At 40.1% G+C, this 14,394-nt stretch overlaps 1 protein-coding gene across 1 annotated transcript in view; it reads right to left on the minus strand.

The window, feature by feature from the left end:
* Window positions 1–14,394, minus strand: part of CHCHD6 (coiled-coil-helix-coiled-coil-helix domain containing 6) — a 319,245-nt gene that overhangs the window by 88,741 nt on the left and 216,110 nt on the right. Inside the window, exon 7 of the mRNA XM_070738373.1 lies at window positions 9,450–9,585. Coding sequence (XP_070594474.1) covers window positions 9,450–9,585 — 136 coding nt within the window. The remainder of the gene's footprint in view (window positions 1–9,449; window positions 9,586–14,394) is intronic.

The raw sequence follows: 14,394 nt of genomic DNA on the forward strand, positions 1-14,394 counted from the left end.
ATCTGGTGAACTACATTTACATTTACAGCTACACAATAAAATATAAAACACACATACACACACACACACACACACACACACACACACACAGAGGATAGGGGGATAAGGTTATAATGCTCCTATTTGTTCAAATACTTATAGGTAAATTGTGACAATGAGGTTATCACAGATGTGTATCTACTATTTTTCAGATAAATAAATCAGTGCTTCTAAAGCTCCTGATTCTTTAGCCACAGTACTATTTTTAAAAAAAATAATTGCAGAATAAAATAAATTATAAACTCCTTTGGAATAAATTCTTAATCTTCAGGGCTAGTCTTCTGAGTAATCTGAGTATAATGTTGACTGACACAATCTCTGAGACTAAGTTGTGCAAGAATTTATTGATTTCCATGTCAAGCCTTTAGCTGTTAGCAGATCTTAACATGATTTCCAGAGTTATCTTTAACCAGATTTATTGTCAAGGAAAAGAAAATTATGTTACAAAAATGCTGGCAATTGGATATGTTTATTTTAGCTTTCAATTTATCTCTAAATTTGTTAGGGCAGGCATTTTATGTTTCTGTTGCTAACCATTCACTGATGCATTGAAGAGTTGGCTATCTGTTTTTTTCTGATAAAGGAAGAATGTGCACATATTCTGCACCTGTAATATTGTAATAGTCAAATACTAGCAGGAAAAATTGTAGATGGCATGAGATTATTAAAGTTTATAAATTCATTTATATATTCTTTGTCTTACTAAAAGGGTTATGCAAAAGCTTTGTCTGACTAAAGTCCTGATGTATGAGAAATTGTGAGAAATTTCTTAAAACTGACTCCACCTTACTTAATAACCTTCTGAAGACTGTTTTTAATCTAAACTATCATTAAAAAAACCTTCCTAAAATCCATGTTTCACTTGATTTCTGGCTTGAGCTTGAGATGTAGATGATGGAGATCAATTACTAAGAGTCCATAAAGTGACAAGCCTAGAAGAGGAGAGCTAATTTGGTGTGGTAGTTAAACCAGGAGACTGTGAGTTCTAGTCCCCTTAAGCATGAAACATTGGCTGAGTTATTCCTTTCTCTCAGTCCAACTCATCTGACAGGATTGTTGTGGGGAAAATAGGAGGAAGCAGGGAGATTATGTATATTTACTACATGAATTGTAAATAATGTCTACGATTAAGACAAGAAGCAGTGGGTAGAAGCTTTGCAAAGGGAAATCCAAACTCAAAATAAGGAGGGATTTTCTGACCCAGAAAGGCATTTAGAAATGTGACAGCCTGCCTTTTGAAGTCCTCAAGGATTCATAAATCAAGGCTTTCAAGATAAGGTTGGACAGCCACTTATCTGTGATGATACAAGAATTTCAGTTGCATGCAGGACGTTCAACTACTAGAGCATTCTTCTGAAGCCCAAGATTCTATACACTTACTGTATGTTCTATATATTTTCAAAGGACTGGTTTTATTAAGACAGATGGCATGGAAGATGCCCAGAAAAGAAAGCCTTAGGGTGAAAAGGTGAAGCCAGCAGAGACTTCTTGAAAAGGGAGTTAAAGACAGGGCAGTCTCAAAGAGCATTAACAAGGAAGAAAAATAGGAGACATCTGAAGGAGCCCATGCGGTTGAACAGAAGGTTATGTATGACATTCTCATTACAAGCTGTTAAAAGTCTGGATGGGACCACACTAAGGTCGTTTCACAAAGAGCTGGCTAACTACATTCAAAGAGTCAATATTAATGGCTTTAAGCTGATCTGCCGAAAGCTAAACAGTCCAGTCCCACAAGGACCTGGCCCGGGGTGATATAATTCAATATTGTTATTAATGGTTTGGATAATGGGACTCATAGGCTGCTGAGCAAACTTGCAGATGAGAAAAAACTGGAATATCTGGCGACTGCTAGGAAAATAGAATGGTACTGCAATCTAATTTGGACGGGTTGGAAGAGTTGGCTGAGAGGAAGATGTCTTTCAAAGTGTGGGGAGGAGGAAATGCAAGTTATTACATTTGGTGAGGAAAGCTACATGGCACATGCAAGAATGTGAACTTGAAAGCACCCCATTGGAGTCTACGGAGATTCTCGATCATCCAAGTCATGGTTGTCCCAAAGCGCTGAAGAAGTTTTTTGAATGAGAAGCGAAACGTTTTCAAAGAAAAACGGCAGTTGCCTCTTGAAAAAGCACCTTTGGGACACCACATTAGAGAAGGACTTGAATGTGATAATTGACAACAAGTGAGTGAGTGAGTGAGTGAGTGAGTGAGTGAGTGAGTGAGTGAGTGAGTATTTATTTGTTTGTTTCTTTCTTTGTTTGTTTGTTTATTTATTGGATTTGTATGCCGCCCCTCTCCGTAGACTCAGCGCGGCTAACAACAATAATAAAAACAGCATGTAAATCCAATACTACAACAACTAAAAAAACCCCTTATTTTAAAACCAATCATACCTACAAACAAACATACCATGCATAAATTGTAAATGCCTAGGGGGAAAGAGTATCTCAGTTTCCCCATGCCTGACGGCAGAGGTGGGTTTTAAGGAGCTTATGAAAGGCAAGGAGGGTGGGGGCAATTCTAATCCCCGGGGGGAGTTGGTTCCAGAGGGCCGGGGCCGCCACAGAGAAGGCTCTTCCCCTGGGCCCTGCCAAATGACATTGTTTAGTTGACGGGACCCGGAGAAGGCCCACTCTGTGGGACCAAACTGGTCGTGAACCTTCTGTGTGAGCCAACTGCTTTAAGGACTGGGTCAGTTCTGGACTGCATTAGGAACAGGACTGAGTCAAAGACATATGAGGCCATTGTTCCCTTCTACTCTGCAGCGGTGAGACAGGAATATTGTGTATGATCCTATAAACATTTCCAGAATGATATTCATAGGTTCATCACGGGTGGGTTCCTTTTACCTTTTCCTACCGGTGTGCAATGCGACGTTTCGTGACGTTTCACTTCCATGTATGCTTAGAGGGATAATTTTACCTCCGTATGCTCAGAGAGCCAAAAAATCACTAAAAATTACAAAAAAATTTGGGGGCGCGCAAGGAACGGCACAGACAGTACTGGAGCCGTCACACCAAAATTGTGCCATCAGTGGGCCACTACCAGAGTGTCCACACCAAACCGCACCGGTAGGAACCCACCTCTGAGGTTCAGGTAGGGTGGAGAATGAAGATGATGATACAGGGACAAGGACATTCGTTCATTCATTCGATTTTTTATGCCGCTCTTCTCCTTAGACTCAGGGCGGCTTACAACATATTAGCAATAGCACTTTTTAACGGAGCCAGCATATTGCCCCCACAATCCGGGTCCTCATTTTACCCACCTCGGAAGGATGGAAGGCTGAGATTTGAACCGCTGACCTACAGATCTACAGTCAGCTTTAGTGGCCTGCAATACTGCACTCTACCTGCTGCGCCACCTCAGCTCATTTGCCCTACAAGGACAAACTGACAAAAAGTTATGATGCTGCATTAATATCTTAATGAGGAAACATGAAATTTAAGAATTATTTTCCACTGCAGCAAAAATTAGAACCAGAAATAATTTCAGCTACCTAGATATTAAGGGAGGAAAAACCCATCCTTACAGTTAATATCAGAAGAACAGTCCAGCCATGAAAATTTCCCATATCATGAAGTTTTTAAGCTGGGGATGGATAGGCACTTCTTGGGGATAGTTTATTTGGCTTTACTCCACATTGCCAATTGGATTTAATGATTTTTGTAGTGCCTTCCAATCACAATACAATGATTCTTCACTAGGTGTGGAAAAATTAGAGAGGTTTTGTTATTTAACATAAGCACAAGTATTTCCTTTTTTTTTTTTTTTTTGGGTATCCAAGACACAAATTAAATAAAATTTTGATTCTCCCTCACCCGCCGCTTTTCAATCAGCAGGAGAGAAAATACTGGGGAAAGACGGCAGCATCAAGTTTCTATCTAATTGCCTACAAATGGTGGTACACTCCTGATAAATCTTGCAGTCAATAAACTACAGATAATGCAAAAATCCACAATAGACTCAACCACTCCTACAGCTGCACTATTATCCCAGCTTTTATTTAGACCAAAAAGTAGCAATTTCTGAGCTCTTATATGAAATTCTCCAGAGATGTAAAGCTACCTCCCCAAAACATTAAAAAAAAACCATTAAAAACAGCAAAGTTACATTCTTTTCCTCAAAACAAATATTACAAGATGACTCGATTGTGTATCCAATTCACACATCTCCATGAGTGTATAATAATAATAATAATAATAATAATAATAATAATAATAATAACAACAACAACAATAATAGTAATAATAATAATAATAATAATAATAATAATAATAATAATAATAATAATAATAATAATAATAATAATAATCGGACCAGAATATCTCCGGGACCGCCTTCTGCCGCACGAATCCCAGCAACCGATTAGGTCCCACAGAGTTGGCCTTCTAAACAATGTCGTCTGGCGGGTCCCAGGGGAAGAGCCTTCTCTGTGGCGGCCCCGACTCTCTGGAACCAGCTCCCCCCGAAGATTAGAACTGCCCCCACCCTCCTTGCCTTCCGTAAACTCCTTAAAACCCACCTCTGCCATCTGGCATGGGGGAATTGAGGCATTCCCCCCTCCCCCGGGCCTATACAATTTATGTATGGTATGTCTGTGTGTATGTCTGGTTTAATAATGGGTTTTTAAAAATTTTTTAATTTATTAGATTTGTTGTGAATTGTTTTATTATATGTTGTGAGCCGCCCCGAGTCTACTAGTTCATTTAGTGACTGTTCGAAGTCACAACAGCACTGAAAAAAATGTGACTTATGACTGTTTTTCACAGTTGCGACCTTTATAGCATTGTTATGTTCATGTGATCAGAATTCAGATGCTTGGCAAGTGGTTCATATTTGCTGTTTCCCGGGATCATGTGATCATCTTTTGCAAGCGTCTGACAAGCAAAGTCAATGGGAAAATCAGAGTCACTTAACAACTGGGTTACTAATTTATCAACTGCAATAATTCACTTATTAACAACAAGGAAGGCTGTAAAATGATGCAAAATTCACTTAACAAATGTCTCACTTAACAACAGAAATGTTGGGCTCAATTGTGGTCACAAGTCAAGGACAATCTGTAGATCTCATCTCCAAACATTCAACACATCAGTTTAGCTTAATTCTTTTTCCAATTGACTAAACTAGATGGGAACTTATAGTTAGCTTATCCTGAAACACTAAGCAGAATTAGACCTGTTCCCTTGTTATATGGGAAAACACCAAATCCCAGAATTGTTAATTGAATGGGAAATAAAAATTAAATTAAATTGTAGAAGAAGGCACTGAGAAATCACTTCTTGTATTCTTACCAAAAGAACTTTCTGCATGAATAAAGATAAAACCTTTGTTCTTAGCTTGCAAATAATGTATTTTATAGAAGAGAACCTAAGCCTAAATATAAGCACTAGACTACAACAAAATAAATAAATAAATGCCGCCACTTTTTCCTTTGACCAGAAGACTAGTATCAACTTTCTTTTTTTAAAAAAAATATTTTTTTTAATTATACAAGGATTAAAAAGAGCAGACATATAGTATTGTACATATTATATCGTTTCACAGTATAATTATTGTTTGTCTAGGTGTTGTACTTACATTTTAAGATATACTTTACAAAACTGCCCGTAGTTCCCCCTCCCTCCCAGTTGAACTGTTAGCCACACAGTTCTTCTTTTATGATATCATTATACAGCTTATGGCATCAGCAGTTATCAAGTATTTGTTCTCTGTCAACTTTCTATCTGGTCTCTCAGAAAACAGCAAAGTTACACTTTTTCTCAAAACAAATATTACAAAATGAGTCCAATATGGATCCAATTCACACATCTCCATGAGTGTCATCAGTGATCCTCAACTTACAACAATTATTTTAGTGAATGTTCAAAGTCACAATGGCACTGAAAAAATGTGGTTTATGACTGTTTTTCACAATTATGACCTAACTGTACTTAGCTTCTTTTGGAAAAGCCACTTAAATCAAAAATCATTATCAAAATTTGCTTGTTTCTACCTTGGTAGAAGCAAGCAAACCAGTACCAGTAGTTATTTATATTTTTCATCACTGATACAATATTCACACAACAGTATCTAACACTATTAAACAGAAATGCAACTCACATGCTCTGAGGATTTCTGAGCTCTACCTCAAGGGAATAAAAATAAAGACAGTATTGTCCTCAAGGTGAGAACAATTAAATTGCCTTCTTATAGACAGCTACAAACTTATAGAAACAATTGATAAAACTGCATTTGGAGCCTGGTCCCAAACCAAAGCCTTGCCTCTACTTTTTTCTCTTATCCCTCTTTTTTCAATCTTTTGGGCAGAATTTGCTGTTCTTACCCAAGTATATTTTTCAATAAACAATAGTTCAGAAAACATGCTATAAAAAGGTTTACATTGTATATTTTTTGTTTCCTGTCCAATTCTGCTGAGCTTGTATCTTATTCCAGAATTACCTGCGCAGCAAAAGTTTTAGTGAAAGAGAAGCAGACACAGATTTTATTGCCATTTTGGTGTTCCCTGTACCAAATCAATGTAAAGTAGCCATTAGTATAATATCTTTTTTCACTAATTACATGAAAAGACTTCCACCAGCTTTTATGTACACAGAAGTCCTTGTGAACTAGCCAACTTAAGGAGTTAAGTTTTTTAAAAAATAAACACACACACAAACACACACACACTTCAGGTTAATAGGATTTTTTTCAGTGCCCTCTGCTGTTACCAGTCGCTCAGCTTTCAATTTACTCTATAATACTGTCAGGTTGAAGCTTTGGCTGGCAGCTTCCCAGCCTCTTTCTCATGTGGATTGGAGCAGCAGTCTGCAAATATGTGGAAGTTTAATGCAATCTGTCTTCTTTGGTAATCACATTCCTTCTGCGCTATGTGCTATAAAGATGTATTGGTAAATGTATCTGCTAAAAATATACTTTCCCCTTGCTTCTGCCCACCCCGTACAAGTCTGATTTACAGGAGGCAGGAGGGAAAGACTCGCATCTACAGAAGTCTGGCAAGGGACAAGGCAAGTTCCGCAGAGAGCTGCTTAGAGAAGACAACTGTGCCGTGGCGATTCAGGACTTGCTATATTTTAATGCAAGATTGGGGGAATTGGGAGGGTGGGGGGAAAATCACACATTCTTCAAGCTGGAGATCTCAAAAGGTACCAGAGAAAAGCCTTTCCCCCAGTAGCTTTAACCTTGCTGATTTGCAGATATATAAAGATCTTCCTGGTAAACAGGAAAGGAAAAACCCACCAGGACTTGCAACAATATTTGAGCTAATACATTTAGACAATTTTCCCCATTTCCTTCTGACAAAGCTTCTTCTGGGACCTGGCTGGCAGTTTGTTTCATGTTATCCTTAAATCAGACACAGGGCTTCTTGTCTTCACAATATTAATAGAAATGAAAGGGGCTCTCTTCTTATACCCTCCCCTTTCTGCATGAAAACGCCATCCCCAATGAAATCACCCCAGCCGCGAAGCCTTGCCTGCAAGCACATGTCCCTCATTTGTAAACCGGAAAGCCCCTGATCCATGACAGCCACAGAGGAAATGCTTGGTCAGCCGAGTATCCCATAGTAAATGCAGTGATGCTTCTTTTTCACACAGGAAATTTCAGAGAATGTTTGAAATCCCTCATAAATCCTACCGTAAATAGATTACTGTAGTGCTTATAAGAAGATATATTCTACGATTCCCAGCCTGTGCATTAAAAAGTGTTCAGAATAGGGTCAGTTTAAGGCTAATCCATTGCATGTTACCAAATTGATGTTGGAGAAAACGAGAGGAGACTGTCTTAGCTACAACATGACCCCAAATACTAGATTCCATAGGGTCATGGGCTCTCCTGATACAAGAAGCGTATATTTTGTAACACAAACATTTTGATCTGCATGTCCTTGTTGTGTAAATGCAAATCAGAAGGGTTGCTTTGTGGTTCACTGGTATAAGCAGGGTATTCATATTATTCATATTATTATTCATATAGTGCGAAATGCATGCCTCTTCAGTTCTAGAAAAAGAAATATCTGACATGATCTTTAAAGTATATGGTTTGCAAGATACTTGTAAAGTTCTTGAACAGCAAAAACTTTCTAAAATTCCTTTCTCGTGGATGTAATGCGTCCCTTCATTCTTTAAATTAACCCTTTTGAGGCACTTTGGTTGAAAATATTTTGCCTATGGTATACCATTTTGTCTAGTTAAAGGTTACCGACCTCATAGTTTTAGTAGCAAATAGATCTTTTGCTAGATAATGTTTAAACATATGCATTATTAAGAACAGGTTTTAAAATACGTATTGGCAGATTTAAAATCTCTGAGAATTAATCTATTAGACAAAGTTTCATTTAAATTGATAATAGTATTGATAAAAGTTAAATAGTACTGATAAAAATTGATAAAACAAAATAGACAAAATATTGTTTTATAGTATCATAATTCTATGAAAACAGGACATAGATGTATAAATCAAAGAGAAAGACAGCAAACAAAAAAATAGCAAAAAGCAAATAAAAACTGGGTGACTTTAAGAAAATGACAATAATCTAAGTTTACCTAATCTACAGGTGATTTTTTATATTTATTAAAATAATTAGTAGGTAACTATATCTAAATTAAAGTTGTGGTAAAATTGTGACAAGATGAAAATATATGATAGTTACATACAGCAGCTCATCTGACGTATCTACTCTGGTTTGATTGAAATGCTTGGAACAATTTATAATATATTTTGTAACCTACCTTTGACTCATATTAGTGGTCAAATTCTCTATAAGCAAATGCTTTTATCACTGAAATACGAAATCATACAGTATTGAGAATGATTCAAAATTTTCCCTTAATAATTGGTCTATTGAAAGCTAATGCAAAATAAAAACCAAAATTAAAAGAAAAACCAATGCTAGGTCCAATGGGGAGGATGAAAAGGATACAACTTGAGAAGGAAGTACAAGAAAAGAATTTAAATATTTATAAAGAAATCAAGGACAACCAGAGGGATCATAAATATGGGAAATATGTAAATTCATCAAAGCAGAAGCTATAACATGAAAATTTAGAACTGGTTTCAAATTCTGGCCCAAATTCAAGACTGAATGTAAGCCTTACTAATGAGTTTGATAAGGCAAATGCCTCAGCTTCCCCAACCTTTTTCCCTCTAAGTGTGCTGAACTTCAATATCCTGCTAGAATACGTTGACAAGGTAAGAATTCTAAAGATTGCATGTGCTGACTGAATGATTAATAAAATAAGCTTGTTATTATTACGTTTTGTTCCCTTCATACATGGTGGTTTTCACAGTATGTGAAATGACTCCATCAGTGCCTGGAGGAGCAAAAGAATCTGGAGAGAGGGCAAGACAAGACAGAGCAGTAGTCAGGAAATGTCCTTGATGTAAAGCAGAAATAAAATTATAGATACCTTTTGTGCTAGCCTAACACAACGCTGATATTCCTTGACTAGCTCTGAGCAGTTTAGCACTTGGTCCTTATTTTCATTGTAGCACATCATAATGGCTTCCTGAAAGTTTGCACAAATTGCTTGTGTATTCCTCTTCCTGTAAAGACAAAGGAAAATTAAAACAGCATTTTCTTATTGACAGGTTTCTCATTTGTTTCATCGCTGCTATCCAGTAAGGCCTTACAACGCTTTGAATTTGAATGGGAAAAGTCGCTCTGAGCACACTTACTTAGCATTTATGAGCAACTCTTTAAAGCAACTGCATATTTCCCCAAGGGCTGGGTGGATGTCCTTCAAAAGCCAAAACAACTATTACAGAAACTATAACTATTTAATTGTAAAACTTTCCATCAGATCATACAGTACATGTCTGCTCCAAAGTGCTTTCTTTGACCCACAGTAATGCACAGCCCGGTTACATAGATTCTGGTGCTGATAATGACAGGTGTGTTGGTTCAAGTCCACTAATCCCATCCTCCTTCTTTTGAATCCATAAGAAATCATTCAGCTAAGCCACGGTTGGTAATTGTTCTTGGTTTCAGATTTGAGGGGATTGTGAGACAAGCAGAAGGATACAAACCAAAAACCTTCTTTGCGAGCCAAATAAAAATTGAACAGTTTTCTAACCCCTTCCCCAAAATGCTTTATTGGAAGACATGTTAAAAGGAAGCTTTTATCATCCAGTCAATTCAGCTCATTAATGCAATTTTATTGGAATTTTTAAAATTTTATTATTACTTCTAATTGCAACATTTTCATATGAATCTTTTCATTGTCTTCTTTACGCAGACATACACCTATAAAAGATAAAGCAACGGAACAGCAATACAACACTTTTTCAGTGGTAGTAAAGATAGTCCTCATTTTACAAGTACAATGGAGTCCAGAATTTTAGTTGTAAGTCATTGTAATCATAGATCACATGCCTGGACTCAATTTTTATGACTGTTTTATAATGGTCATAGAGTTTTTATGATGGCCATAGAGTGAGTTGTAATGTAAATCATGTGATTGTTAAGCAAACCACGTGGCAATTAAGCAAATCCATGCTATCCAGTGGAAGGTTTTTGCCATTTTCTGGTAGAAAACACTTTTTAAAATCACAAATTGTGATCATATGAATGTGAGGTGCATTAAAATGCAGTCAAGTGACCAAACGTAACCTGAATGAACCATAAGTGGGTTTTTTTAAGTCTATTGTAATTTCAAACAGTGATTATACATAGAACACAGAATAACATGGTTGGAAGGGACCTTGGAGGTCTTCTAGTCCAAACCTCTACTACTTCAGACAAATGGTTGTCCAATTTCTTCTTGAAAACCTCCAGTGATGGAGCACTGACAATTTTTGGTAAAAAGCAATTCCAGTGATGAATTGTTCTCAGTGCCCGAAACTTTCTCTTTAGTTTTAGCTGGATCTCTCTTTAGTGATATTCCACCCATTACTCCTTGCCTTCCTTCAGGTTCTTTGGAGAATTTATTTATTTATTTATTTATTCGATTTGTATGCCGCCCCTCTCCGTGGACTCGGGGACTAGGTTAAACTCCTCTTCTCTGACAGCCCCTCAAATACTGAAAGTCTCAAAATGGATGAACAGTGCAGTCAGGCGGTAGGGAAAGCAAGTAGGATGCTTGGCTGCATAGCTAGAGGTATAACAAGCAGGAAGAGGGAGATTATGATCCCGCTATATAGAATGCTGGTGAGACCACATTTGGAATACTGTGCTCAGTTCTGGAGACCTCACCTACAAAAAGATATTGACAAAATTGAACGGGTCCAAAGACGGGTTACAAGAATGGTGGAAGGTCTTAAGCATAAAACGTATCAGGAAAGACTTAATGAACTCAGTCTGTATAGTCTGGAGGACAGAAGGAAAAGGGGGGACATGATCGAAACATTTAAATATATTAAAGGGTTAAATAAGGTCCAGGAGGGAAGTGTTTTTAATAGGAAAGTGAACACAAGAACAAGGGGACACAATCTGAAGTTAGTTGGGGGAAAGATCAAAAGCAACATGAGAAAATATTATTTCACTGAAAGAGTAGTAGATCCTTGGAACAAACTTCCAGCAGACGTGGTAGATAAATCCACAGTAACTGAATTTAAACATGCCTGGGATAAACATATATCCATCCTAAGATAAAATACAGAAAAGTACCGTTGTACCTACCTGAACGGTCTTCTCAGTGCACTGGAAGGAGAGTCCAACATGGGTATTACTCCAATCCTATTGGTAGAGACTGAGTTAATTTTTACATACTAATTGAGCACCGCCCCCTCTGCTCTCCCCATGAGCCAGTTTTAAAAACGAAACATAGATAGAGGATAACCAATTTTTATTAACAACAACTAATAACTGATTCAACTGCCCACTCCGGCGTCCCTGCACCCTTCATCATACTGGGTGGGTTTGGACTCTCCTTCCAGTGCACTGAGAAGACCGTTCAGGTAGGTACAACGGTACTTCTCCAGTGCATCTGGAAGGAGAGTCCAACATGGGATATACCAGAGATTTACGGCCCATGGGAGGGAGAAGGTCTTGTCAGGGACGTTGGAGAAACACAAACTCTTTGTAAAACACGTCTCCCAAACGCTGCCTCAGCCGAAGCAAAGGAGTCCAACTTGTAATGCCTTATGAAGGTCGAGGGAGCTGCCCACGTGGCAGCTCTGCAGATATCATCTATGGACGCCTGTGTGGCCCAGGCAGCTGAAGCGGCCGCACTCCTAGTAGAGTGAGCAGTCACTCCCGTTGGTACGGGTTGGTCTCGGGCCTTGTATGCTTCTGCGATGCAGTCCCTGATCCAACGACTGACTGAAGTAGATGAAAGTCCAAGTCCCTTCTTCCCTTGAGAGAATGCGATGAACAGCCTCTCCGTTCGCCGAAACGACCTCGTCCGTCTAATGTAAATCTTGACCGCACGGCGGACATCTACCTTATGCCATCTTAACTCTGATGGATGGCTACCGTGGGTACAAAAATCAGGAAGACACAGTTCTTGTTTCCTGTGAAATTCCGAGTTCACTTTCGGAATAAAGGAAGGGTCCAGTCTCAGTATCACCCTATCTGGGTAGAAGATGCAGAGATCAGGCCGAACTGACAAGGCGGCCAGTTCCGACACCCTCCTTGCCGACGTGATTGCGACTAGAAAAGCTGTTTTTATAGACAGTAAACGAATTGGTATGGATCTTAAAGGTTCAAATGGTGGCTTTGTTAAGGCCTTCAGCACTAACGTGAGATCCCACGAAGGAAATCTTCTAACCGGCGGGGCATGTTGGTTTGACGCTCCCCGTAAAAAGTCTTTCACCAGAGGGTGATAAGCCAATGATCGTATGCCTTCCACTTGTATCATGGTGGAAAGGGCCGCCACCTGTCGTCTTAGTGTATTAGGCGCCAACCCACGCTCTAGTCCTGCTTGTAGAAATTCGAGGACAGAGATCACCGACGCTGTCTTAGGGTTTACTCGGCGTTTTTCGCAAAACCCACAAAAGGCTGCCCACGTTGCTTGGTAAATGCGAGACGTGGAGGGTCGCCTTGCAGCCTGTATGGTATCAATGACTTTGTCAGGTATATTCAGTTGTCGTAGTCTGAGCCGCTCAAGTGCCAGACGGTTAGTTGAAGCCACTGGGGGTCTGGATGTTGTAGGTTCCCCTGGCTGAGAGCAATCATCCGATCCGGAATCCTCCAAGGGGGTGACACCGACAGAGCCACCAAGTCGGAGAACCACGGTCGGCGAGGCCAGTGTGGGGCCACCAACAGCACCTCCGCTCTCTCCTGCAAGATCTTTTCCACCACCCTCTGTACCAGGTTCGTTGGTGGAAAGGCGTACAGTAGTCCCGGGGGCCACGGTGTCAACAGGGCGTTGACCCTCTCCGCCCTCGGGTCTGGAAACCTTGTGTAGAACCTTGGCAACTGGGCATTCAGGGAACTTGCAAACAGATCCACTGATGGGGTTCCAAATCTGACGATCATCTGCTGGAAGATGCTCGGTTCTAGCCTCCATTCTGATGGGTCTAAGGTAGACCGACTTAGCCAATCTGCCTGCGTATTGCTGACGCCCGCAATGTGCTCCGCTGACAGGGACTGTAGATGACGTTTGGCCCAATTGAAGAGATTGTTCGTCTCCTCCATGAGGCGCTGTGACCGCGTACCCCCTTGATGATTCAAGTGGGCCCTGGTCGCGACATTGTCCGTGAGCACCAACACGTGCCGTCCCTGAACCAACTGTGAGAATGTCTGTAGAGCAAGAAAAACTGCTCTTAGCTCTAGGAAGTTGATGTTGATGGGCGATAGATCTTCCGCCCTCCACAGACCTTGAGCCATCTGGGACCCAACATGGGCCCCCCACCCTGTAAGACTGGCGTCTGTGGTCAGGATGATCTGGTCTTGTATTCGGAATGGAGATCCGACGGGTATTGCTGTCGATGTCCACCATCCCAGGGAGTCCTTCACCTTCTGAGGCAGGTGTACTAACCGGTGTGAGTGGCTCACCTTTGTCCTCTGGGCTGGGAGCAGGAACCATTGCAATGTCCTGATGTGGTATCTGGCCCAAGGGACGATACCAATTGCCGACACTAGGGTGCCTAGTATCTTTGACAGTTGGGATAAGGGGATTGATCCCCGTCGCGTGTTGGCTACCAGACGCCGTATGTTGTCCTGTCGTTCTGCTGACAGCGCCACCGTGCTTGTCTGGGTGTCTATGACTGCACCAAGGTGTAGCAAACTGGTGGTGGGCGTGAGCTGGCTTTTCTCCACATTGATGGTGAAGCCGTGTCGTTGCAGCGTGTGAATGGTCTCTGTAAGGTCTCTCCTGGCCGCTGCCGGGGACCTGGACAAAATGATGATATCGTCCAGGTAAGCCATCAATCTGATGGACCGCGCCCGTAGGCTGGCTGTTAACACGTCGA

This window comes from Erythrolamprus reginae, chromosome 2 (assembly GCF_031021105.1).
Source record: "Erythrolamprus reginae isolate rEryReg1 chromosome 2, rEryReg1.hap1, whole genome shotgun sequence".
Classification (NCBI taxonomy): Eukaryota; Metazoa; Chordata; class Lepidosauria; order Squamata; family Dipsadidae; genus Erythrolamprus; species Erythrolamprus reginae.